A 26809-nucleotide genomic window follows, 5' to 3' on the forward strand; every position below is an offset into this window, starting at 1 on the left:
TTATGATTGATCATTAAACTTATATTCACAAAAAATAAAGTGGTTTTTTTTTCTTTGATTAGTTTTAATTGTGGAGACTGAGTACACAGTCACATGATTCAGAGTAATTAATTTTAAGTCTCTTCACATTCAGAATCGGGCTTTGGCCTTTTAACTCATGGTCCACTACATCGATGACCTTTAATGTTTCTGCCCCCTAGGCCCGAATCAAGCCACTCTCAAACCCCTGGTTCTGGATCAATGTCCCCAATTGGAACTCTGTCTACATGTATTCTAAGGAGGGAGGAAAGTGACCTTGCCCCTAATCTTGTCCTCAGTTCTGTCTTAATTCTGTTTTGAGCACTGAAGCCTCTCTCACATGAAGTTGTTGATGGTGACACATACAGCATTATCTGGACAAGTCGAAGGATGTTTTTCATGTCCTCAGGTTGTTGCTGAAGCAGCCCCTGGTACACATCAATCATCTTGTTGGTCTTCAGATACTGTACGTGTAGTTTGAGGTTCATCCACTCCTCTATAGCATTTTCTCTTTCCTCCTCAGTCAAAACTCGTAATATTCATAAATTCCACGAATTTTTTGTCAGGATACCAAGACAATCTTTAGTTACAGAAAATTTGGGGGAACAAGGTTCTGTTTATGATATCTAATAACAGGTCTGCTAAATTTCCCCAAATTCCGGAAAGAAACGTTTCAGCTGTCGGTGTCACTTACCTCCAAGCCATTCAAACTCTTCAAACCAAGAGTTTACAACTGTTCTTTTCCTTTTTAAATCATACTTTGAATGATCTTTGCTTGGTTTCTCCTTATTCGCCTCTGTTGACATACCAAAGTGATCCCTCATGTTGAAGTTCACCATCTTATTTTTGTCGTCAGGACGCTTAAGCAGTTTACAAGCGTCTGTGTGATCTATTACTTGAAGGGACAGACTAAATTCCGGACTTTTTCGACATGATGACCAAATTGTTACTCGCCAGTCAGGCGTGTGCGTGGCAAAAATTACGTGCCCAAATCGATGTTTTAGTCACCATTGCGACTGGGTGAGTGGATTTTTCCAAGCCTGCATGCACAAACTGTAAGGAACATATTGCGGGACGTTAGTCTGTGGGTATATCACTCTTTTGTATGTCTGCCCTTTACTGCTATTTGTTGCCAGCATCATATGACTTGGGTGGTGGCACATTACCCCTATTATTCCTATTGAAGCAGAATAGGCAGGTCTTGTATACTGATGAGTCCTGGTTCACCCTGTTTCGAGCAGACGTTGAAAGTCGTGGAAAACGTGGATTGGTTATGGTGTGGGGAGGAATTTCACATGGAGTTAAATCACCACTCGTAATGGTAGCGGGTAATCTGTCACTATGTATAGAGAGGAGATCCCGCGACCCTATGTGGTCCAATTATTGCAGCAAAACAACCTCACATTCCAGCAAGATAACGCTTGGCCCCATGTAGCGAGGATCTGTCGCTACTTTCTCATTAACAACAATATCCACCCACTGGACTGGCCGCTATACAGCCCTGACCTATCCCCTATTAAGCACTTGTGGGACAAGCTGGACTGACAAGTTCGACAATGCTTCCCCTTATTACTCAGGTAAAACTGAGAGCAGCTCTCTTGAAAGAATGAGCCAACAACGAGGAGGATAAACTAACTCATAACTCTATGCCTAGCAGAATCAGGACTGTGGAGAGAGTGAATGGGGTACATACCCTGTATTGACTAGCCTGCTCCTACAATCAGTCTATTTCGAATTCAGATTACAGAGTTCTCTTTTAATTCCATTCAATTACTCCTAAATCACTTTCCAGATGCAAATCGTTGATTTTGCAGTTTGTTCTATATGGATTAATTTTCATTCTTACTTAAACATGTTGATGATTATACACTACATCTTGCCTAGAATCATCTTCAAAGTTTACCCTGCGTTTCTTTATCCCTTGAATATATATTCTGGAGTTAATTATTTATTTTGAAACAAAATATTCATACCATTTTCTCTTAAGTTTTTTCTCTCTGTTTATTCTTTTCATGTCATTTGTTTTGTACTTCTTTGCCTTCATGTTGTATAAGTTATATGTGCATGAATTAAATAGAAACTTGTTTTGATGTAAGCACACAAGAGTCTTCGTGTGGGAGGAAACTGGAGTAAATCCTATTCATTCAGAGAACTGAACCCGTAATGGCTGGATGAAAGACAATTGCATTGCCACTGTGTCACCCAACCACCATCTAATGATGATGATGATGATGCATTGGTGTCTTGAAGAAGAAGAAGAAGAAGACAAAAAGATGATGATAATGATGATGATGATGATGATGATGATGATGATGATGATGATGATGATGATGATGATGACACAATGGTTCATGTGGGTGTGTCGGCGTAAGGATCTAGTTTAAAATATCGAACCTTTTTTTACCCGCTTCAATGACCCCATGAATCGGACAGTTAAAATATACATCTTGTAGATTAACTTGCGCTCACTTTTAGGCAGTGCTCATTTCATATCATTTTAAGGTATATAAGTGTAATCAGTTTCCCTTCCTTCTGGAAGCGTGCCATATAAAAGCAGCCCAACTAATCCGGATGAAAGGTCACGCAGGTCAACAGTCCACAACACTGCTTCACAAAATCGCAGCTCCGGAATACTGTCAGACTAGCGGTCAGGAACCGATGTCGCTACGAAAAGAATATTTCACAATCTGCTTACCTTTCGAGCACTTCCCCTTGACATAACTGCAGCGATTGACTTGGCAGCATCATTTTTCTCTGCAACATTCAATATCTTGACCATTTTCTCCGTGGAAGATGTACAAAATGCCCTGAAAATTGTTACAAGCATTACTATATCAGAAGTAAAAGTTGTAGCGAATTCGCCGCCATTCTTTCAGAGGTTATTTCCGGTAAAACACGTGCTTCCGGAAATGGATTTGTTATGCTTCCGGTGAGTTAAAAGTTGTGTCGTTGTTAGTGATTGGTTAAAAAGTGACGATAAAGTCCAAAATTACCCAATCAAAATTAAAGTAGTTTAGCGACGTTGTTGTGTTGCCAAACATGGCCGACGACGAGACTCCGAAATACGGAAGCAAGTACTGAAATGCTAACTATCAAGCCCATAAAACACATGACAAAAAAATGCCAGGAATAATTTTATTTGGGCGGCGTTGGGGGATTGGTAGTGACGATTTTGTCTTTCCAGTTGTAGCCGAGATATTTTTGAGATTGGCATGGTGAGTTAGCAGAAATAGAAATATCTCTTATCAGGTTATAAGTCACACGGTGCCCGTCACATGTGTAAGCCTGTCTGTCTATTAACTCATTGTATGGTTATATAATGAATTGATAGACGAGGTTGGTACTTGCGGTTATACTGTCATGATAATTGTTGATCAGTAACAATCGCCCCAGTCACAGGAGTTTGTCTAAATTTTTTAATTAACTACTGACTGTGGTCGTTGAGTTTCTTTCACTGCTTGCAACAAGACCTTTTGCCCCAATTCAGATGTCTTGTACGGAGATGAACCTTTTGCGTGCATATATTTGTGGCATTGAATTGCACACCCCAGTTTCTTTCCCATGTTTCTAGGTTCTTAAAAAAAATTGAAGTGTTGTCCTCTCTTGAAAAAAACCAATCATCCTCAAAGAGCCTTATCGAGGACTTGAAGACTTCTGGCGGGTTTTTTATGTGAAAGAAATAGTATGGGGCCTAGTGCTGGGGAAGAAGTGAAGAAATAACAGGACAAGGAATTAGAAGACTTATTTCCAAAGTGCAGGGACAGCCATGGAACAGGCAGATCATTCATATAAAATCAGACACACACTAGAGGTTGCCACAAAATCAAACTGATTACAGTAACAAAAGATTGCTTTTCTGACTCTATTTTTCCTACACATATTTCTCACTAGCATCTGTGCCCTCAGCTGATTCACTTATATCTTTCAAGTCCTTCATTTACTCTCTCTCTCTTCCTCTTTATAAATACACAGATCGCAGCATTGATTTTGACTAATTTCAAACTTTATCCATTTAAATTTGGTGTCTTCCTTATACACCACAAACACACACATACAAGTCAATAATTGTTTTACTCTGAGAGACTTTGTTGGTCACTGGAAGAGCAAAAGAAATCTGTTATGTCACAGACTTGTAACACAGGAATCAGAAATTTTACCCATGACTACTTTTGAAATAAACAAGCTGGTGTATTGAAACAAGATATTTTATTAACCCCTTTACAGATTAAGCTTAAAATAAAAGGATCATGGGTTGGTTGGGGTACATCTATTGGATCCCCTGCTTACTTTGTTGATGAATATAGATAAGTTAGTCAATGATATGCTTTTTAACCCTCTAATCTAAGAATTCTTTTTGAGGACTTGTCATTTAGTGAGTTTTGGCTTATTTATGTATGATAATAAATGGTCCCATTAATGATAAAATGATATACTCACTTTTATACTTATACAGTTGTATATATGTAATCACTCCATAAAAGAAAAGTTAAACTGCTGAGGAAATCCAGAATGCTGTGTATTGTGTTACATCATATGTTGTGTATATCCATGAAATTTTGTTATATACTTTGTGATTTACTTATCATTATCAGTTTTTATAGTTCAGTTTACTTGTCACTTCAGAAAAAAATCATAACTGATGTTCCTATATTTACTCATTAACAGACAATTCTTTTTAACATTCCAGGTTGATTGCCATTTCAGTTGTGTTCCATATCCATCAAAATGAACCTGAGAGCTGCTCAGGTGGAACTCTACTACAGGCCTACTTCATTGGTGCACTGTGCCTTTTGTGTTTGACCATAGTGCTGGACATGTTTATTGTATACACCAGCATGCAGGGCTCAATCATGTACCCCTACCCTAGGAAGCGGATGCCACGTCTGCTTTATGTAAAGATACTTGTGTCTGTGCCTGAGCTAGCCTGGATTGTACTGGGAACTTATTGGTCATTTGGACTTGCCAGTGGCTGTGAAACCAGTGTGGTAATGACAGTGAAGGGAGCTGTTCTATGTGGTTGGGTCATTGCTTTCCTTATCCTTATAGGTCTTTTCATTGTATTTGACCCACTTGGTGGTCTGCGTGCCAAGAGATCACAGCTAAATGGAGAGTTAGAAAGCAGCACACAGAAACAGATGATGACCACTGCACAACATACAGCATTGAAGACATGGGAAAGGAGGTGAGATTTATGTCCTTTCAGAATCAGTTATAAAACAAAAAGTTTGATTCAAAGAGTACCTATTCACTGACAGATTGAATTAATACATATCCTAAACTGACCTGTATTTAAGTTATTGGTATCAACAAAATTTATTAGCCCTGACAAATACTTCTAGTCACAGTCTAGTGAAATAATTTCTGTCTCTGTAAGTTTAGTACTCTTGTACTTGAATCAGAATAACTTGTACCTTTAGTTTGAATGGGAATACATTATTTGAAGTTTTATATGTTAACTTCCTCAGATGACATCAAAAACCAATAATGATATTTGGTCTGCTTAAGATAAAAGGTGACAGGTTGGTATAGAAGGGGTGTCATGTTTCTGGTATTGCTGGTTATGTATGTATACTGAGAATTACCCTTATCTGATACAGTTAGTTGTTATCATGATTGAACATCACTGGAGATATTACCATTACAGATGTAAAATCCTGTGCTGCTGTGTATCATGTGATGATCAAAGTCATGATGCCTTTACAGAAATTGCTAAACTATTAACTGACTTTTTCCAGGTAAGTGTTTATTAATTATCAGCTTATCTTGTGTTCCTTGACCATGAGGTATACAGGGCTAATCATCAATTCTGAAATAAACAGCAATCTTCATATCAACTTCTTTATGACAAAATTTTGAGATGACGATGATGATGATGATGATGATGATGATGATGATGATGATATTCTGGTTTTGTTGTTGTTTTTTTGATTGCCTACAGGATGTGGAATTGGACCTGGTTGCTACTGACATTGCAGCAGGACTCATACTGGTCAATAGGGAACAGGAGGTGTCCCATCTCACTGTGACCGTAGACAGAACATGTGAATCTTATGGTGCACTGTCTCAAGAAACAACACCTAAGTACAACCCGATAACCACAGCGGGTCAGGTCCCAGACACCCTGGCCGCAGGCACCAGGGTCTCACTTGACCATCCAAGTTCATCATCATCCTCAAGGTATACTCCTGACCTGTTTATCATAAAGTTATCATCAGCTAATAAGATTGACATAGGTATTGTTATCTGTCTATTTACCAAATTGTAAATTTTAATGTTTTTTCCTTTTCAGCCCACCATGATCAGACTATTCAAATCACCCTACTTTTGTGGTCCCTCCGTCCGCTGTCCGTTTGTCCGTCCATCCATAAACAATTTTTGTTATTGCTATTTCTTGAGAAGTTCTTGATGGATCTTTCTCAAATTTCATTTATATGTTCCTCTTGGTCCCTAGTTGTGCCTGTTTGAGTTTGGGACTGATCAGAAAAACAAAATGGCTGACAGGCAGCCATCTTGAATTTTGCTTAGTAATGATTATTATCCCTATTTCTTAAGAAATATTTAAAGGATCTCTCTCTAATTTCATTTTTATGTTCCCTTTGGTCTCTACTTGTGCCCGTATGATTTTGGGACTGATCAAAAGAAACAAAATGAGTTTCAGACGACCATTTTGGATTTGGCAGGTAAAGATTATCATCATTTTTTCTGCAAACAAATGTTCAACAGAGAAGAGAAGAGAAAAGAAGCTAAAAAATCCAACTTTTTAAGAGCAAATAAAGATAAAACAATAATGGATGCCAAGATCCCTCTGGGATCTCTTGTTTGTACATCCATCATCAATTTTGACTGGATCTATGTGTTATGATATGGTGTTGCACATCTGTCTGTCCTAGAGATTTCTTCCCTCAGTTTTCATGTTATCTCTTTTGAAAGTTGATATCTTTATTACCTTGTCATGAATCTCTACATTTCTTAGTGGTATACCCATTCAACATTTTTGGAAGAATTGCTACTCTTTGGGTATTTCATTATTTTGCTAGCTCTCGCTCTCTCTCACATTTCTTAACAAATATCTTTGAAACTAGGTCACTTTATCATCATGACTTGTAGTTGTGTTTAAATAAGTGACATTTTGTTTTATCAAATTTTTTGGGTATGTTTCTTTTCTTGTAGTCTTTTCAGTGTTTTATATTTGCCCAAAGAGCCTCTCTCTGAGGTTCCAACCTTGTCTTTTAAACATTTTTTGTCTTCACCTTAGAGACATGTAGTTGTACTTTCTAACTGATATTCTGACAAGTATATTTACATTTCAGTAGCATTATTAATTTAATTCAAATAATTTATCAAGACATTAGAATTGGTAGATGTATATTGTTCCACAGTGAATGTACTTAGTTGATGTGTTTCTAATGTTATAGCTGAACTAATTTGTTTTCTTTGAAAGTGGCGGCAATAGTATTTGTAACCAGGAGAGGCAAGTGCCACCACAGGACTGGATGACCATTAGAAACATGAGTCATTACATGAAATATGCCATGGCCAGTTATGGATGGCCCCTCTTCATTTTTGCAAACCTATCACTTGGTCTCTGTAAACTGTGTGGCCAATGTCGGTAAGTTCAGACATAAATTATATAATATAAAAGTTTGTAAACTAGGTTGTCAGTTATATTCAACCTTGAACAGTGCAGCATTCACTATTTATAACAATAAAATGAGAAAAAAGATTTTAAAAAGAAATGAAATTGTGAAGGAATTATATGTGAACTCGGTTGTACTTTCTAAATTTATCAAACAAGACACCACAATGACTTTCACTTCACAATCTTGCCTTTGCTGATATATTTGAAAACTGTCTGGTTTGCATTGTGAAATTTCATCTCTCCTTTTGGATATCAGACACATATCTTGTTTTTACTACCATAGATCATCTGTTACCAAATCTGATATAAATCTGATGTAAGAAATGATGTATTCTACATGTATGTATAATAGGCTAATATCAAGTTCCTATATAATTTAAGAGAACACTTATCTTAGTCAACATCAGTGACTATATGATATCTACATTACTGACTACTAATTATTGACAACTTTGAACAAATTTGGAATGACAAAGGGACACAGGATCCTGTCATTTGGGCAGATGCATACTGTGATAAATAGTGATAATTTTTTTTGCAAGTTTATGAATATGTGTTTAAAATCTAAATTTGTAATCTGGTGCTATGATGATATACTTTGAGAAATGTAGACTTTCAATCTATTTAGTTTAAACACTTATTCATCCTCTGTTGATTACTTTTCAGTTGTTCATTTTTACAACATCGGCCAACATGGGACAGTTGTTATGGGAGTGCGAGCGAGCGTAGTGATTATGATGACTTGAGTGATCAGAGTTTGTGAGTTTGTAGTTGTAGTAGTGCTGTTGTAGACTTTAGAATTGGTTATGGTCTTACTAACCCCGTTAATTGTTATTGTGACAGAGATCTGTACATTCTCTGGACACTGTGTGGATTTATCTTTATCAACCTCATTATTTTGTTATTGTGACAGAGATCTGTACATTTCTGGACACTGTGTGATTTATCTTTATCAACATTCTCTGGACACTGTGTGGATTTATCTTTATCAACCTCATTATTTTGTTATTGTGACAGAGATCTGTACATTCTCTGGACACTGTGTGGATTTATCTTTATCAACCTCATTATTTTGTTATTGTGACAGAGATCTGTACATTCTCTGGACACTGTGTGGATTTATCTTTATCAACCTCATTATTTTGTTATTGTGACAGAGATCTGTACATTCTCTGGACACTGTGTGGATTTATCTTTATCAACCTCATTATTTTGTTATTGTGACAGAGATCTGTACATTCTCTGGACACTGTGTGGATTTATCTTTATCAACCTCATTATTTTGTTATTGTGACAGAGATCTGTACATTCTCTGGACACTGTGTGGATTTATCTTTATCAACCTCATTATTTTGTTATTGTGACAGAGATCTGTACATTCTCTGGACACTGTGTGGATTTATCTTTATCAACCTCATTATTTTGTTATTGTGACAGAGATCTGTACATTCTCTGGACACTGTGTGGATTTATCTTTATCAACCTCATTATTTTGTTATTGTGACAGAGATCTGTACATTCTCTGGACACTGTGTGGATTTATCTTTATCAACCTCATTATTTTGTTATTGTGACAGAGATCTGTACATTCTCTGGACACTGTGTGGATTTATCTTTATCAACCTCATTATTTTGTTATTGTGACAGAGATCTGTACATTCTCTGGACACTGTGTGGATTTATCTTTATCAACCTCATTATTTTGTTATTGTGACAGAGATCTGTACATTCTCTGGACACTGTGTGGATTTATCTTTATCAACCTCATTATTTTGTTATTGTGACAGAGATCTGTACATTCTCTGGACACTGTGTGGATTTATCTTTATCAACCTCATTATTTTGTTATTGTGACAGAGATCTGTACATTCTCTGGACACTGTGTGGATTTATCTTTATCAACCTGTGTGAGATTTACATTCTCTGGACACTGTGTGGATTTATCTTTATCAACCTCATTATTTTGTTATTGTGACAGATCTGTACATTCTCTGGACACTGTGTGGATTTATCTTTATCAACCTCATTATTTTGTTATTGTGACAGAGATCTGTACATTCTCTGGACACTGTGTGGATTTATCTTTATCAACCTCATTATTTTGTTATTGTGACAGATCTGTACATTCTCTGGACACTGTGTGGATTTATCTTTATCAACCTCATTATTTTGTTATTGTGACAGAGATCTGTACATTCTCTGGACACTGTGTGGATTTATCTTTATCAACCTCATTATTTTGTTATTGTGACAGAGATCTGTACATTCTCTGGACACTGTGTGGATCATTATTTTGTTATTGTGACAGATCTGTACATTCTCTTGGACACTGTGTGGATTTGTTATTGTGACAGAGATCTGTACATTCTCTGGACACTGTGTGGATTTATCTTTATCAACCTCATTATTTTGTTATTGTGACAGAGATCTGTACATTCTCTCTGTGTGGACACTGTGTGGATTTATCTTTATCAACCTCATTATTTTGTTATTGTGACAGAGATCTGTACATTCTCTGGACACTGTGTGGATTTATCTTTATCAACCTCATTATTTTGTTATTGTGACTGTACAGACAGATCTCATTATTTTGTTATTGTACATTCTCTGGACACTGTGTGGATTTATCTTTATCAACCTCATTATTTTGTTATTGTGACAGAGATCTGTACATTCTCTGGACACTGTGTGGATTTATCTTTATCAACCTCATTATTTTGTTATTGTGACATTCTCTGGACACTGTGTGGATTTATCTTTATCAACCTCATTATTTTGTTACTGTGTGTACATTCTCTGGACACTGTGTGGATTTATCTTTATCAACCTCATTATTTTGTTATTGTGACAGAGATCTGTACATTCTCTGGACACTGTGTGGATTTATCTTTATCAACCTCATTATTTTGTTATTGTGACAGTGATCTGTACATTCTCTAACACTGTGTGGATTTATCTTTATCAACCTCATTATTTTGTTATTGTGACAGAGATCTGTACATTCTCTGGACACTGTGTGGATTTATCTTTATCAACCTCATTATTTTGTTATTGTGACAGAGATCTGTACATTCTCTGGACACTGTGTGGATTTATCTTTATCAACCTCATTATTTTGTTATTGTGGCAGAGATCTGTACATTCTCTGGACACTGTGTGGATTTATCTTTATCAACCTCATTATTTTGTTATTGTGACAGAGATTTGTACATTCTCTGGACACTGTGTGGATTTATCTTTATCAACCCTTCTTAATCAGCATGTTCACACAAATCAGACATAAGATTATAAAAAGTCAGATGCATACAGCTGGAGTGACATGGATTATTAGAAAGCAATGGACATTAGTTAAGTGGTCAAGTAACTCAGTCAAATGTTTAGAAAGGGTTCAAGGCCCAACAAAAAAAAAAAAGACCACTAATTTCTTACCATAGTCTAGTGGACAGGAGTTTAAATGGTGACCCATTTGAGGACAGCCCAGTCTTGGACAAGTGGTTTTTAGAAGAAGAGAAGGAGTGATAAGACTGATCTAGAGGTTTACAGAAAAAGTTTAAGATAAAATACATGTACATCTTTTATTAATGCATTTGATGGACATCAAAATTACGTAATATTAAATCAAAAAAGTATAGGCCCCATAAAACCCATGTCTCTTCAACCAGGATGGCTAGAGTCAACTGGTACCATGACGTAAACACCATGTATACCACAGAAAGGATAAGGCACTATTAGACCCAAGAGTCATCTTCTAAAACAAATTTTTTTGACACCCTGACATATGGCTCCACCCCATGAAGGGGTGGAGGACGCCCCCTCATGTCGACAGAACACTGACATTCATTAGACACAGGACAAGTCAAGGAGACAGGACAAGTCAAGGAGACAGAAAACCTGTAAACAACCATCAGCCCTGTTATTTCGTTATTGTGACAGACATGTACACATTCTCTGGACACTTGCCATTGTTTTGACATCACTAAACCTCTAAGTACATGTAGGGAGGATCATAGCATAAAACTTGTCGTAGAATACCTTCTCTTCTTTTTTACGGTACACCATCTATTTCATTTAATTGGACATTTTTATTTAGGTTAAAAGTGGTTGTTACTGTCTAAAAGTACCAGTGTTAACAAACCTGGACTGCCTGGTTCACTCAGCTTGTATTAATTACACTGCAGCATCACAGATATTTTCTTTCTTTCTTTCTTTCTTTCTTCCTTTCTTTCTTTCTTTCAAAATAAAAAAATACAAATTTGACATATTCTTCAACATCCATTCTTCAGATTCTTCATTAACGGAGACAATTCATACAACGTGAGCACAATTTCTCAAAAAGAGAAAAATTATGCAGCTTCAACATAGGTTCTAAAAGGGCACATTTCACACAGCTTTAGTCCAAGTTCTAACTTCTATCAACAGCACAAGTCTTCAAGGGAAGCAATTGTCACATTCACATTTCTCAAGAAATGCAATTCATATAGATCTAGCACAAGTCTTCAAGGGAGACAATTCATAAAGCTTTAGCACAAGTCAACCATTTGAACTCTTCAACTATGATGAAGCAAAAAAATATCATATGAACTCAATACTTGTAGATGCTGTGCCTGTGCTCGAGATGGCGGGGAGGTTCACTATGATAACTGTTGCCAGTGTCACACTGCAGCTATCAGGAAATGGACAGATGTGGATGATGCTGACCTCCTCTATGTTAGCTTCTACAACAAGGTCATTGATGTTTTGTGCTACTTCATTATATTTTAATGATTACATTCAAAACAATACCAACATTGGTAATAATCTAAATGTCTAGAGAAATTTAATTGATATGGAATATTTCAATGTCTTTTTACCTTAATTTCTATTTTCTCTGATTCCGTCCTCACTCTTCAGGAACCTCTGTTGTGTCTATAAACTCAGATAACATGGATATTTTGTTTTTCTGTTTCAGATTTATGCTATTCCATTTTTTGTGGCTATAGACAGAAAAGAAAAGTCTATTGTTGTGTCTATCCGAGGAACATTATCACTGAGGGTAGGTCTAATAGGTGTGTCTACACAAGGAACATTGTCAATGAGAGTAGGTCTAATAAATGTGTCTATATCAGGAATGTTGTCAATGAGAGTAGGTCTAATAAATGTGTCTATATCAGGAATGTTGTCAATGAGAGTAGGTCTAATAGGTGTGTCTACACAAGGAATGTTGTCAATGAGTGTAGGTCTGATTGGTGTGTCTATATCAGGAATGTTGTCAATGAGAGTAGGTGTAATAGGTGTGTCTATATCAGGAATGTTGTCAATGAGAGTAGGTGTAATAGGTGTGTCTATATCAAGAATGTTGTCAATGAGAGTAGGTCTAATAGGTGTGTCTACACAAGGAATGTTGTCAATGAGAGTAGGTCTGATAAATGTGTCTATATCAGGAATGTTGTCAATGAGAGTAGGTCTAATAGGTGTGTCTATATCAGGAATGTTGTCAATAAGAGTAGGTCTAATAAATGTGTCTATATCAGGAATGTTGTCAATGAGAGTAGGTCTAATAAATGTGTCTATATCAGGAATGTTGTCAATGAGAGTAGGTCTAATAAATGTGTCTATATCAGGAATGTTGTCAATGAGAGTAGGTCTAATAGGTGTGTCTATATCAGGAATGTTGTCAATGAGAGTAGGTCTAATAGGTGTGTCTATATCAGGAATGTTGTCAATAAGAGTAGGTCTAATAAATGTGTCTATATCAGGAATGTTGTCAATGAGAGTAGGTCTAATAAATGTGTCTATATCAGGAATGTTGTCAATGAGAGTAGGTCTGATAAATGTGTCTATATCAGGAATGTTGTCAATGAGAGTAGGTCTAATAAATGTGTCTATATCAGGAATGTTGTCAATGAGAGTAGGTCTAATAGGTGTGTCTATATCAGGAATGTTGTCAATGAGAGTAGGTCTAATAAATGTGTCTACATCAGGAGTGTTGTCATTAAATGAAGGTCTTGTGTATTTTTGGGAACCAATGTCCTTGAATGATTGATGTTCCTGTGTAGGATGTACTACCTGACTTGTCTGTAGAATGTTTTTGACAAATTGATGTTTCTGTGTATGTAGAATGTTCTACCTGACTTGTCTGTAGAATGGTTTTGACAAATTGATGTTTCTGATGCAGGATGCACTGACTGACATGTCAGCTGACAGTGTGTGTATAGATCAGGGAGAGTCTACAGACTGGAAGTGCCATAAAGGGATCTACCAGGCAGCCTGCTACATACGAGATGAACTAGTGAATAAACACATTCTGGAGAAGGCCTTTCAGCAGAACCAGGTACCAATAAACTTTCTGTTGTTTCTTATGTCCATTTCAGAAAGCCATGGGGCTCTCTTTTATTATCTTTTATTATGTTGTTTTTGATACAGAATGCTTTAAGCTGATAATACTGGCATGAATTACAATGAACTCCTGATAATATTAATGCTTATTTATCAACACATGTTCAAGAACAGGATGATGTGGTTGTTTCAGGGTGCGAGACTGGTGATCACTGGTCATAGTTTAGGGGCTGGAGCAGCAGCTCTTCTGGCCATTCTCCTTAAACCTCACTACCCAGATCTTATCTGCTTCACCTTTTCTCCACCAGGGGGCCTCCTCAGGTAAGTTTTATGTAAGATGGTCCTGATACATCAGTCTCAAAATCACTACCATAGGGACTCCTCAGGTAAGATCTGTGTAAGGTCGTCCCAGGACGTCAGTCTCCAAATCACTACCATAGGGACTCCTCAGGTAAGATCTGTGTAAGGTCGTCCCAGGACGTCAGTCTCCAAATCACTACCATAGGGACTCCTCAGGTAAGATCTGTGTAAGGTCGTCCCAGGACGTCAGTCTCCAAATCACTCTTACTTTGATTTCTGTTCTTACAGTTGTAGAATTTAGTTTACTTAGTTAAGTATGAAAATAATTAGTTTTACAAGATAACATTTTCTTCATGTGTTTGTTTGCACAGCTATGAGGCAAGCAAGTGTTGCTCTGACTATGTGTGTTCTGTGGTGTTGGGACGAGACCTTGTGCCCAGACTTGGTATTCGCTCTATGGAACATTTGAAAACCAGTATATTGACAGCAATTCGTCGCTGTGATAGACCGAAGGTAAGTTCTGTTACTATGTGTTGATAATACCAAGTGAAAATCTGTGGCATGCTTGAAACCAGTATCAGGTGATTGCGTGTGGATGTGTTACTAAATGTTACTATGTGTGACAGTATCAGGTGATAGCCAGTAGGATGTGTTACTCTATGTTACTATGTTTTATAGTATCAGGTGATTGCGTGTGGATGTGTTACTATATGTTACTATATTTTACAGTATCAGGTGATAGCCAGTGGGATGTGGCAGGCTGTATGTGCCCTTTGCCCCGGAGACAATGCCAATACCTGTGGATGTGGAATTGATCAACCTCTCCTGTCTGACAATGTATCTTCTGCCTATGTCACTGGCCAGAGGAATGTAGAGGTAGGCTAACCTTTGTATCATACAGGACTTCATGGCTTGGTGTGTCTATAGATTCTGATAACATCAGTGCAGTATTAGAAATGTGAGTGTTGAATGAAGGGTCTACTGTTTACAGAGGGGTTTACAGAGGGAAGGACATGTGAGAATGAAGGGTCTACTGTTTATAGAGGGAAGGACATGTGAGAATGGAGGGTCTACTGTTTACAGAGGGAAGGACATGTGAGAATGAAGGGTCTACTGTTTACAGAGGGAAGGACATGTGAGAATGAAGGGTCTACTGTTTACAGAGGGAAGGACATGTGAGAATGGAGGGTCTACTGTTTACAGAGGGAAGGACATGTGAGAATGGAGGGTCTACTGTTTACAGAGGGAAGGACATGTGAGAATGGAGGGTCTACTGTTTACAATAGGTAGAACATGGGATGTAATGTTTAATGTGGAGAGGACATGTGAGGATGTAGGGTGCAATGTTGATGGTGGGTAGATATTAGGGTGCAGTTTTTACTGTAGATAGGACATAGGGTCCAGTGTTTACTATGAATAGGACATAGGGTCCAGTATTTACTGTGGGTAGGACATAGGGTCCAGTATTTACTGTGGGTAGGACATAGGGTCCAGTATTTACTGTGGGTAGGACATAGGGTCCAGTGTTTACTGTGGGTAGGACATAGGGTCCAGTGTTTACTGTGGGTAGGACATAGGGTCCAGTGTTTACTGTAAGTAGGACATAGGGTCTAGTGTTTACTGTAAGTAGGACATAGGGTCCAATGTTTACTGTGGGTAGGACATAGGGTTCAGTGTTTACTGTGGGTAGGACATAGGGTCCAGTGTTTACTGTGGGTAGGACATAGGGCCCAATGTTTACTGTGGGTAGGACATAGGGTCCAGTATTTACTGTGGGCAGGACATAGGGTCCAGTATTTACTGTGGGTAAGACATAGGGTCCAATGTTTACTGTGGGTAGGACATAGGGTCCAGTGTGTTTAGGGTCTAGTGGGTAGGACATAGGGTCCAATGTTTACAGTGGGTAGGACATACTGTGGGTAGGACATAGGGTCCAGTGTTTACTGTGGGTAGGACATAGGGTCCAGTATTCACTGTAAGTAGGACATAGGGTCCAGTGTTTACTGTGGGTAGGACATAGGGCCCAATATTTACTGTGGGTAGGACATTGGGCCCAATGTTTACTGTGGGTAGGACATAGGGTCCAGTGTTTACTGTGGGTAGGACATAGGGTCTAGTGTGTACTGTAAGTAGGACATAGGGTCCAATGTTTACTGTGGGTAGGACATAGGGTTCAGTGTTTACTGTGGGTAGGAAATAGGGTCCAGTGTTGGCTGTGGGCAGGACATAGGGCCCAATGTTTACTGTAGGTAGGACATAGGGTCCAGTGTTTACTGTAGGTAGGACATAGGGTCCAGTGTTCACTGTAAGTAGGACATAGGGTCCAGTGTTTACTGTGGGTAGGACATAGGGCCCAATGTTTACTGTGGGTAGGACATAGGGCCCAATGTTTACTATGGGTAGGACATAGGGTCCAGTGTTTACTGTGGGTAGGACATAGGGTCCAGTGTTTACTGTAAGTAGGACATAGGGTCCAGTGTTTACTGTGGGTAGGACATAGGGCCCAATGTTTACTGTGGGTAGGACATTGGGCCCAATGTTTACTGTGGGTAGGACATAGGGTCCAGTGTTTACTGTGGGTAGGACATAGGGTCTAGTGTGTACTGTAAGTAGGACATAGGGTCCAATGTTTACTGTGGGTAGGACATAGGGTTCAGTGTTTACTGTGGGTAGGAAATAGGGTCCAGTGTTGGCTGTGGGCAGGACATAGGGCCCAATGTTTACTGTAGGTAGGACATAGGGTCCAGTGTTTACTGTAGGTAGGACATAGGGTCCAGTGTTCACTGTAAGTAGGACATAGGGTCCAGTGTTTACTGTGGGTAGGACATAGGGCCCAATGTTTACTGTGGGTAGGACATAGGGCCCAATGTTTACTATGGGTAGGACATAGGGTCCAGTGTTTACTGTGGGTAGGACATAGGGTCCAGTGTTTACTGTGGGTAGGACATAGGGTCCAGTGTTTACTGTGGGTAGGACATAGGGCCCAATGTTTACTGTAGGTAGGACATAGGGCCCATTGCTTACTGTGGGTAGGACATTGGTTCCAATGTTTACTGTGGGTAGGACATTGGTTCCAATGTATACTGTGGGTAGGACATAGGGTCCAGTGTTTACTGTGGGTAGGACATAGGGTCCAGTGTTTACTGTGGGTAGGACATAGGGTCCAGTGTTTACTGTGGGTAGGACATAGGGTCTAGTGTTTACTGTAAGTAGGACATAGGGTCCAATGTTTACTGTGGGTAGGACATAGGGTTCAGTGTTTACTGTGGGTAGGACATAGGGTCCAGTGTTTACTGTGGGTAGGACATAGGGCCCAATGTTTACTGTGGGTAGGACATAGGGTCCAGTGTTTACTGTGGGTAGGACATAGGGTCCAGTGTTCACTGTAAGTAGGACATAGGGTCCAGTGTTTACTGTGGGTAGGACATAGGGCCCAATGTTTACTGTGGGTAGGACATAGGGTCCAGTGTTTACTGTGGGTAGGACATAGGGTCCAGTGTTTACTGTGGGTAGGACATAGGATCCAGTGTTTACTGTGGGTAGGACATAGGGTCCAGTGTTTACTGTGGGTAGGACATAGGGTCTAGTGTTTACTGTAAGTAGGACATAGGGTCCAATGTTTACTGTGGGTAGGACATAGGGTTCAGTGTTTACTGTGGGTAGGACATAGGGTCCAGTGTTGGCTGTGGGTAGGACATAGGGTCCAGTGTTTACTGTGGGTAGGACATAGGGTCCAGTGTTTACTGTAGGTAGGACATAGGGTCCAGTGTTCACTGTAAGTAGGACATAGGGTCCAGTGTTTACTGTGGGTAGGACATAGGGCCCAGTGTTTACTGTGGGTAGGACATAGGGCCCAATGTTTACTGTGGGTAGGACATAGGGTCCAGTGTTTACTGTGGGTAGGACATAGGGTCCAGTGTTTACTGTGGGTAGGACATAGGGTCCAGTGTTTACTGTGGGTAGGACATAGGGCCCAATGTTTACTGTGGGTAGGACATTGGTTCCAATGTTTACTGTGGGTAGGACATTGGTTCCAATGTATGCTGTTGGTAGGACATAGGACCCAATGTATACTGTGGGTAGGACATTGGTTCCAATGTATACTGTGGGTAGGCCATTGGTTCCAATGTATACTGTGAGACATTGAGAGTTCATTTTTTACCTTTGGTTGGACATGTAAAAATTAAGAAAATTTAATTACAGGAAGCTATTGAGAGCGCCATTATGCAGAGTGAGCAGTGCAGGATTACTTTCCCCACCATGTTTCCTCCTGGACAGGTCCTACATATTACCGAGGTGGACTCAGACAAGTAAGTACTACCTAACAGGGTTATCTATAACTGTAATAGCGGTCTGGTGGGATCTGCCAACGTCACTTAGTAATAATCTATATAACTGTGCAACATATCATACAGTATTGTATAACTGTACAACATATCATACAGTATTGTATAACTGTACAACATATCATACAGTATTGTATAACTGTACAACATATCATACCGTATTGTATAACTGTACAACATACAGTATTGTGTAACTGTACAACATATCATACAGTATTGTATAACTGTACAACATATCACACAGTATTGTATAACTGTACAACATATCATACAGTATTGTGTAACTGTACAACATACAGTATTGTATAACTGTACAACATATCATACAGTATTGTACAACATATCAGTATAACTGTACAACATACATACATTATAGTTAGGCTGTACAACATATCATACAGTATTGTATAACTGTACATACATACAGTATTGTGTAAGTGTACAGCATATCATACAGTATTGTATAACTGTACAACATACAGTATTGTATAACTGTACAACATACAGTATTGTGTAACTGTACAACATATCATACAGTATTGTATAACTGTACAACATACAGTATTGTATAACTGTACATCATACAGTATTGTATAACTGTACAACATATCATACATTGTATAACTGTACAACATATCACACAGTATTGTATAACTGTACAACATATCATACAGTATTGTATAACTACAACATATCATACAGTATTGTGTAACTGTACAACATATCATACAGTATTGTATAACTGTACAACATACAGTATTGTATAACTGTACAACATATCATACAGTTTTGTATACTGTACAACATATCATACAGTATTGTATAACTGTACAACATATCATACAGTATTGTATAACTGTACAACATATCATACAGTATTGTATAACTGTACAACATATCATACAGTATTGTATAACTGTACAACATACAGTATTGTATAACTGTACATCATACAGTATTGTATAACTGTACAACATACAGTATTGTGTAACTGTACAACATATCATACATTATAGTACAAGATATCACACAGTATTGTATAACTGTACAACATATCATACAGTATTGTATAACTGTACAACATACAGTATTGTATAACTGTACAACATATCATACAGTTTTGTGTAACTGTACAACATATCATACAGTATTGTATAACTGTACAACATATCATACAGTACAACATATCATACAGTATTGTATAACTGTACAACATATCATACAGTATTGTATAACTGTACAACATATCATACAGTATTGTATAACTGTACAACATATCATACAGTATTGTGTAACTGTACAACATACAGTATTGTATAACTGTACAACATATCACACACTATTGTATAACTGTACAACATATCATACAGTATTGTATAACTGTACAACATATCATACAGTATTGTATAACTGTACAACATATCACACAGTATTGTATAACTGTACAACATATCATACAGTATTGTATAACTGTACAACAGATCATACAGTATTGTATAACTGTACAACATACAGTATTGTATAACTGTACAACAAACAGTATTGTATAACTGTACAACATATAGTATTGTATAACTGTATCATACAGTATTGTATAATCATACAGTATTGTATAACTGTACAACATACAGTATTGTATAACTGTACAACATATCATACAGTATTGTATAACTGTACAACATATACAACATACAGTATTGTATAACTGTACAACATATCATACAGTATTGTATAACTGTACAACATATCATACAGTATTGTATAACTGTACAACATATCATACAGTATTTGTGTACAACATACTGTATAACAACATATCATACAGTATTGTATAACTGTACAACATATCATACAGTATTGTATAACTGTACAACATATCATACAGTATTGTATAACTGTACAACATACAGTATTGTATAACTGTACAACATATCATACAGTATTGTATAACTGTACAACATATCATACCGTATTGTATAACTGTACAACATACAGTATTGTGTAACTGTACAACATATCATACAGTATTGTATAACTGTACAACATATCACACAGTATTGTATAACTGTACAACATATCATACAGTATTGTGTAACTGTACAACATACAGTATTGTATAACTGTACAACATATCATACAGTATTGTATAACTGTACAACATATTAACAGTATTGTATAACTGTACAACATATCATACAGTATTGTATAACTGTACAACATATCATACCGTATTGTATAACTGTACCTCATATCATACAGTATTGTGTAACTGTACAACATATCATACAGTATTGTATAACTGTACAACATACAGTATTGTATAACTGTACAACATATCATACAGTTTTGTGTAACTGTACAACATATCATACATTATAGTTAGGCTGTACAACATATCATACAGTATTGTATAACTGTACAACATACAGTATTGTATAACTGTACAGCATACAGTATTGTATAACTGTACAACATATCATACATTATAGTTAACTGTACAACATATCATACAGTATTGTATAACTGTACAAACTATACAGTATTGTATAACTGTACAACATATAACACAGTATTGTATAACTGTACAACATATCATACAGTATTGTATAACTACAACATATCATACAGTATTGTATAACTGCACAACATATACAGTATTGTGTAACTGTACAACATATCATACAGTATTGTGTATAACTGTACAACATATCATACATTATAGTTAGGCTGTACAACATATCATACAGTATTGTATAACTGTACAACATATCATACAGTATTGTATAACTGTACAACATATCATACAGTATTGTATAACTGTACAACATATCATACAGTATTGTATAACTGTACAACATATACAGTAGTGTGTAACTGTACAACATATCATACAGTATTGTATAACTGTACAACATATCATACAGTATTGTATAACTGTACAACATACAGTATTGTATAACTGTACAACATACAGTATTGTATAACTGTACATCATACAGTATTGTATAACTGTACAACATACAGTATTGTGTAACTGTACAACATATCATACATTATAGTACAAGATATCACACAGTATTGTATAACTGTACAACATATCATACAGTATTGTATAACTACAACATATCATACAGTATTGTATAACTGTACAACATATACAGTATTGTGTAACTGTACAACATATCATACAGTATTGTATAACTGTACAACATACAGTATTGTATAACTGTACAACATAATATACATTATTGTATAACTGTACAACATATCATACAGTATTGTATAACTGTATAGCATACAGTATTGTATAACTGTACAACATATCATACAGTATTGTGTAACTGTACAACATACAGTATTGTATAACTGTGCAACATATCATACAGTATTGTATAACTGTACAACATACAGTATTGTATAACTGTACAACATATCATACAGTATTGTATAACTGTACAACATACAGTATTGTATAACTGTACAACATATCATACAGTATTGTATAACTGTACAACATATCATACCGTATTGTATAACTGTACAACATACAGTATTGTGTAACTGTACAACATATCATACAGTATTGTATAACTGTACAACATATCACACAGTATTGTATAACTGTACAACATATCATACAGTATTGTGTAACTGTACAACATACAGTATTGTATAACTGTACAACATATCATACAGTATTGTATAACTGTACAACATATTAACAGTATTGTATAACTGTACAACATATCATACAGTATTGTATAACTGTACAACATATCATACCGTATTGTATAACTGTACCTCATATCATACAGTATTGTGTAAGTGTACAGCATATCATACAGTATTGTATAACTGTACAACATACAGTATTGTATAACTGTACAGCATACAGTATTGTAAAACTGTACAACATATCATACAGTATTGTATAACTGTACAACATACAGTATTGTATAACTGTACAGCATACAGTATTGTATAACTGTACAACATATCATACATTATAGTTAGGCTGTACAACATATCATACAGTATTGTATAACTGTACAACATACAGTATTGTATAACTGTACAGCATACAGTATTGTATAACTGTACAACATATCATACATTATAGTTAGGCTGTACAACATATCATACAGTATTGTATAACTGTACAAACTATACAGTATTGTACAACTGTACAACATATAACACAGTATTGTATAACTGTACAACATATCATACAGTATTGTATAACTGCACAACATATACAGTATTGTGTAACTGTACAACATATCATACAGTATTGTGTATAACTGTACAACATATCATACATTATAGTTAGGCTGTACAACATATCATACAGTATTGTATAACTGTACAACATATCATACAGTATTGTATAACTGTACAACATATCATGCAGTATTGTATAACTGTACAACATATCATTCAGTATTGTATAACTGTACAACATATAACATAGTATTGTATAACTGTACAACATATCATACAGTATTGTATAACTGTACAACATATCATACAGTATTGTATAACTGTACAACATACAGTATTGTGTAACTATACAACATACAGTATTGTATAACTGTACATCATACAGTATTGTATAACTGTACAACATACAGTATTGTGTAACTGTACAACATATCATACATTATAGTACAACATATCACACAGTATTGTATAACTGTACAACATATCATACAGTATTGTATAACTACAACATATCATACAGTATTGTATAACTGTACAACATATCATACAGTTTTGTGTAACTGTACAACATATCATACAGTATTGTATAACTGTACAACATATCATACATTATAGTTAGGCTGTACAACATATCATACAGTATTGTATAACTGTACAACATATCATACAGTATTGTATAACTGTACAACATATCACATAGTATTGTATAACTGTACAACATATCATACAGTATTGTATAACTGTACAACATATCATACAGTATTGTATAACTGTACAACATACAGTATTGTGTAACTGTACAACATACAGTATTGTATTACTGTACATCATACAGTATTGTATAACTGTACAACATACAGTATTGTGTAACTGTACAACATATCACACAGTACATTATAGTTAGGCTGTGCAACATATCATACAGTATTGTATAACTGTACAACATATCACACAGTATTGTATAACTGTACAACATATCATACAGTATTGTATAACTGTACAACATATCATACAGTATTGTATAACTGTACAACATACAGTATTGTACTGTACAACATATCATACAGTATTGTATAACTGTACAACAGATCATACAGTATTGTATAACTGTGCAACAAACAGTATTGTATAACTGTACAACATATAGTATTGTATAACTGTACAACATATCATACAGTATTGTATAACTGTACAACATACAGTATTGTATAACTGTACAACATATACAGTATTGTATAACTGTACAACATACAGTATTGTATAACTGTACATCATACAGTATTGTATAACTGTACAACATACAGTATTGTGTAACTGTACAACATATCATACATTATAGTTAGGCTGTACAACATATCATACAGTATTGTATAACTGTACAACATATCACACAGTATTGTATAACTGTACAACATATCATACAGTATTGTATAACTGTACAACATATCATACAGTATTGTATAACTGTACAACATATCATACAGTATTGTATGACTGTACAACATACAGTATTGTATAACTGTGCAACATATCATACAGTATTGTATAACTGTACAACATATCATATAGTATTGTATAACTGTACAACATATACAGTATTGTATAACTGTACATTATACAGTATTGTGTAATGGTACAACATACAGTATTGTATAACTGTACAACATACAGTATTGTGTAACTGTACATTATACACTATTGTGTAACGGAACAACATACAGTATTGTATAACTGTACAACATACAGTATTGTGTAACTGTACAACATACAGTGTTGTTTAACTGTACAACATATCACACAGTATTGTATAACTGTACAACATATTATATATTATACATTGAAGGTCATGTTTTGCCTCACCAACATATTTTGCTGAATGGAAAATGCCTGCAGACTTTCAAGAAATTTTGGTTAGTCCAGACATGTTGACAGATCATCTTCCGGATAACGTATGGAAAGCACTTGTCCAGCTGACTGATAAACATTTTAACCCAAAACCTCCTCGCTATTCAACAACTGCCATATAACACCCTAAACATTTCTGAAAGCAGTTATGTTTGATCATGGTGCCTTTCTTCAATGATTAAATGGTTGCTTTGAGATAACCTATTTTTGATATTACATGCTTTACTAAAATTTATTATGTCTGAGTCATATACAATAATCTTTTCTAGAAGTACAGCACTGTTTTGATGATCTCGATGACAACTCTTGTAAACAATCTGTGATGACACCTCCCATCAGAAATCTATGATGACACCTCCTGTCAGAAATCAATGATGACAGCTCCTGTCAGAAATCTCTTGAAGCCTGTCAGAAATCTATGATGGCAATTCCTGTCAGAAATCTGTTATGACACCTGTCAGAAATTTATGTTGACAGCTTGAGTCAGAAATCTGCTCTTCAATGCGTTTATACTGTTGAAAAGATGCAATGGTTTAAGAACTCCTTTAGCAATGTAACAGTTTGGTTAGAATGTTGTCATTTATTTTATGGAGGGACCGTTTGAATTATCTATATCGCCAATATACTCAATTAATGTAAGTTTATATACAGCCATGACATAATGCTTTATTCTCTTCCATTTCCAAAGTGCCAATCATGATGTTTCTACCAAAATACATGTGCCATTGAGTTGATTGCCTAGTGCTGGTGAGACCTTTATAAGAGTTTCACCACTAGGTGTCGCTATTGTCTACTGCCTTACAGTATGATCTTTGTTGTATTATTTATTCTGCTGAGATTTTATTATTGTAAGATAATATTTATTAAAAGGAATTTTAAAAAGATGTCTTGTTTTATTCTTAATTTGTCACCTATAGATTTACTTGTGACTGGTATATTTACCTACTGCAGGAAAACTTCATCATATATTAATCTATCAAAACCCAGAGGTATGGTGTAGATGTTCTAAATCCACAGGAAGATTGTCTTAATCCTCAGGTGGGTGATATCTTAATCCACAGGTGGGTGATGACTTAATCCACAGGTGGGTGATGTCTTAATCCACAGGGGGGTGCCACAGGTGGGTGATGTCTTAATCCACAGGTGGATGATGTCTTAGTCCACCGGTGGGTGATGTCTTAATCCACAGGTGGGTGATGACTTAATCCACAGGTGGGTGATGTCTTAATCCACAGGTGGATGATGTCTTAGTCAACGGGTGGGTGATGACTTAATCCACGGGTGGGTGATGTCTTTATCCACAGATGGGTGATGTCTTAATCCACAGGTGGGTGATGTCTTAATCCACAGGTGGGTGATGTCTTAATCCACAGGTTGGTGATGTAAAGGCCTTTCATTTACTAATCAGAAGTAGATGTTGGAGCATTTTTAACTAATTTCTTTTTCACAACTTTGTCAGGATTCTCCCCATGAACCAAGCAGTCGAATATCATGATTCAAAGATATTCATTTCATTGAAGTCGTTTAGTGTTTGGATCTGAAGTTGACAATGAAATTACCGCGGAAATGTTCATGACTTTGCGAGATATCCAACACTTAGGCCTATTTAGAACGACGTTAGGTGATTGTCCTTGATTGTCAATTTTACTTAATATCGATAAGGAACAATAATATTCAAATACTTAGAACTCAACACAAAATTCTTGATCTCTGCAAGCATGTACATGCTCAGTTAGTCTGGTAAGTTAAAGTTACAAAAATTATAAATATCTAAAGGTTTCATACAGTTAATTAACGGACGTAGCACACACATGTGAAACCGGTAATACACTATATAATATTTCTGGTAGAATCTAATAAACGGCGGAAACGACAACAGCCATAGTAGGAAAGGGGTGTAAGGAAGAAATCTAAAACGCTTTAGAGACGAGGATGAAAACGCTTGTGGGAAGTCGAATATTGAGTGGGAGCAGTGACCTTCCAGAAGGCTTGTTAGATGCGAGACAAGAAACTCGGGTCTTAAACGTGAGGAATACTTCTCAGGTATTATACCAGTAGATAACCC

The 26809-nt window shown here is 36.3% G+C and overlaps 2 protein-coding genes across 2 annotated transcripts in view; one reads left to right on the top strand and one right to left on the bottom strand.

Annotated features, from left to right (window-relative positions):
- Positions 1-2845, bottom strand: part of LOC132547435 (DNA topoisomerase 3-alpha-like) — a 35130-nt gene extending 32285 nt beyond the window's left edge. The window contains exon 1 of the mRNA XM_060211190.1: positions 2714-2845. Within this exon, the coding sequence (XP_060067173.1) occupies positions 2714-2845 (132 nt within the window). The remainder of the gene's footprint in view (positions 1-2713) is intronic.
- Positions 2846-3067: 222 nt separating this feature from the next.
- On the top strand, positions 3068-25628 carry LOC132547397 (diacylglycerol lipase-beta-like). Its single transcript, XM_060211156.1, has 13 exons — positions 3068-3233; positions 4706-5200; positions 5663-5753; positions 5957-6195; positions 7460-7627; positions 12253-12382; positions 12606-12689; positions 13812-13967; positions 14166-14293; positions 14644-14785; positions 15002-15148; positions 18476-18582; positions 24683-25628. Exons 1-13 carry the CDS (start codon positions 3139-3141, stop codon positions 24864-24866), a joined length of 2166 nt encoding a protein of 721 aa, XP_060067139.1. The 5' UTR covers positions 3068-3138; the 3' UTR covers positions 24867-25628.
- The last annotated feature ends 1181 nt before the right edge of the window (positions 25629-26809 follow it).

The sequence above is a fragment of the Ylistrum balloti genome, unplaced genomic scaffold, assembly GCF_031769215.1.
Source record: "Ylistrum balloti isolate Yb309-2 unplaced genomic scaffold, AGI_CSIRO_Ybal_v1 Utg369954, whole genome shotgun sequence".
In the NCBI taxonomy this organism is placed as follows: Eukaryota; Metazoa; Mollusca; class Bivalvia; order Pectinida; family Pectinidae; genus Ylistrum; species Ylistrum balloti.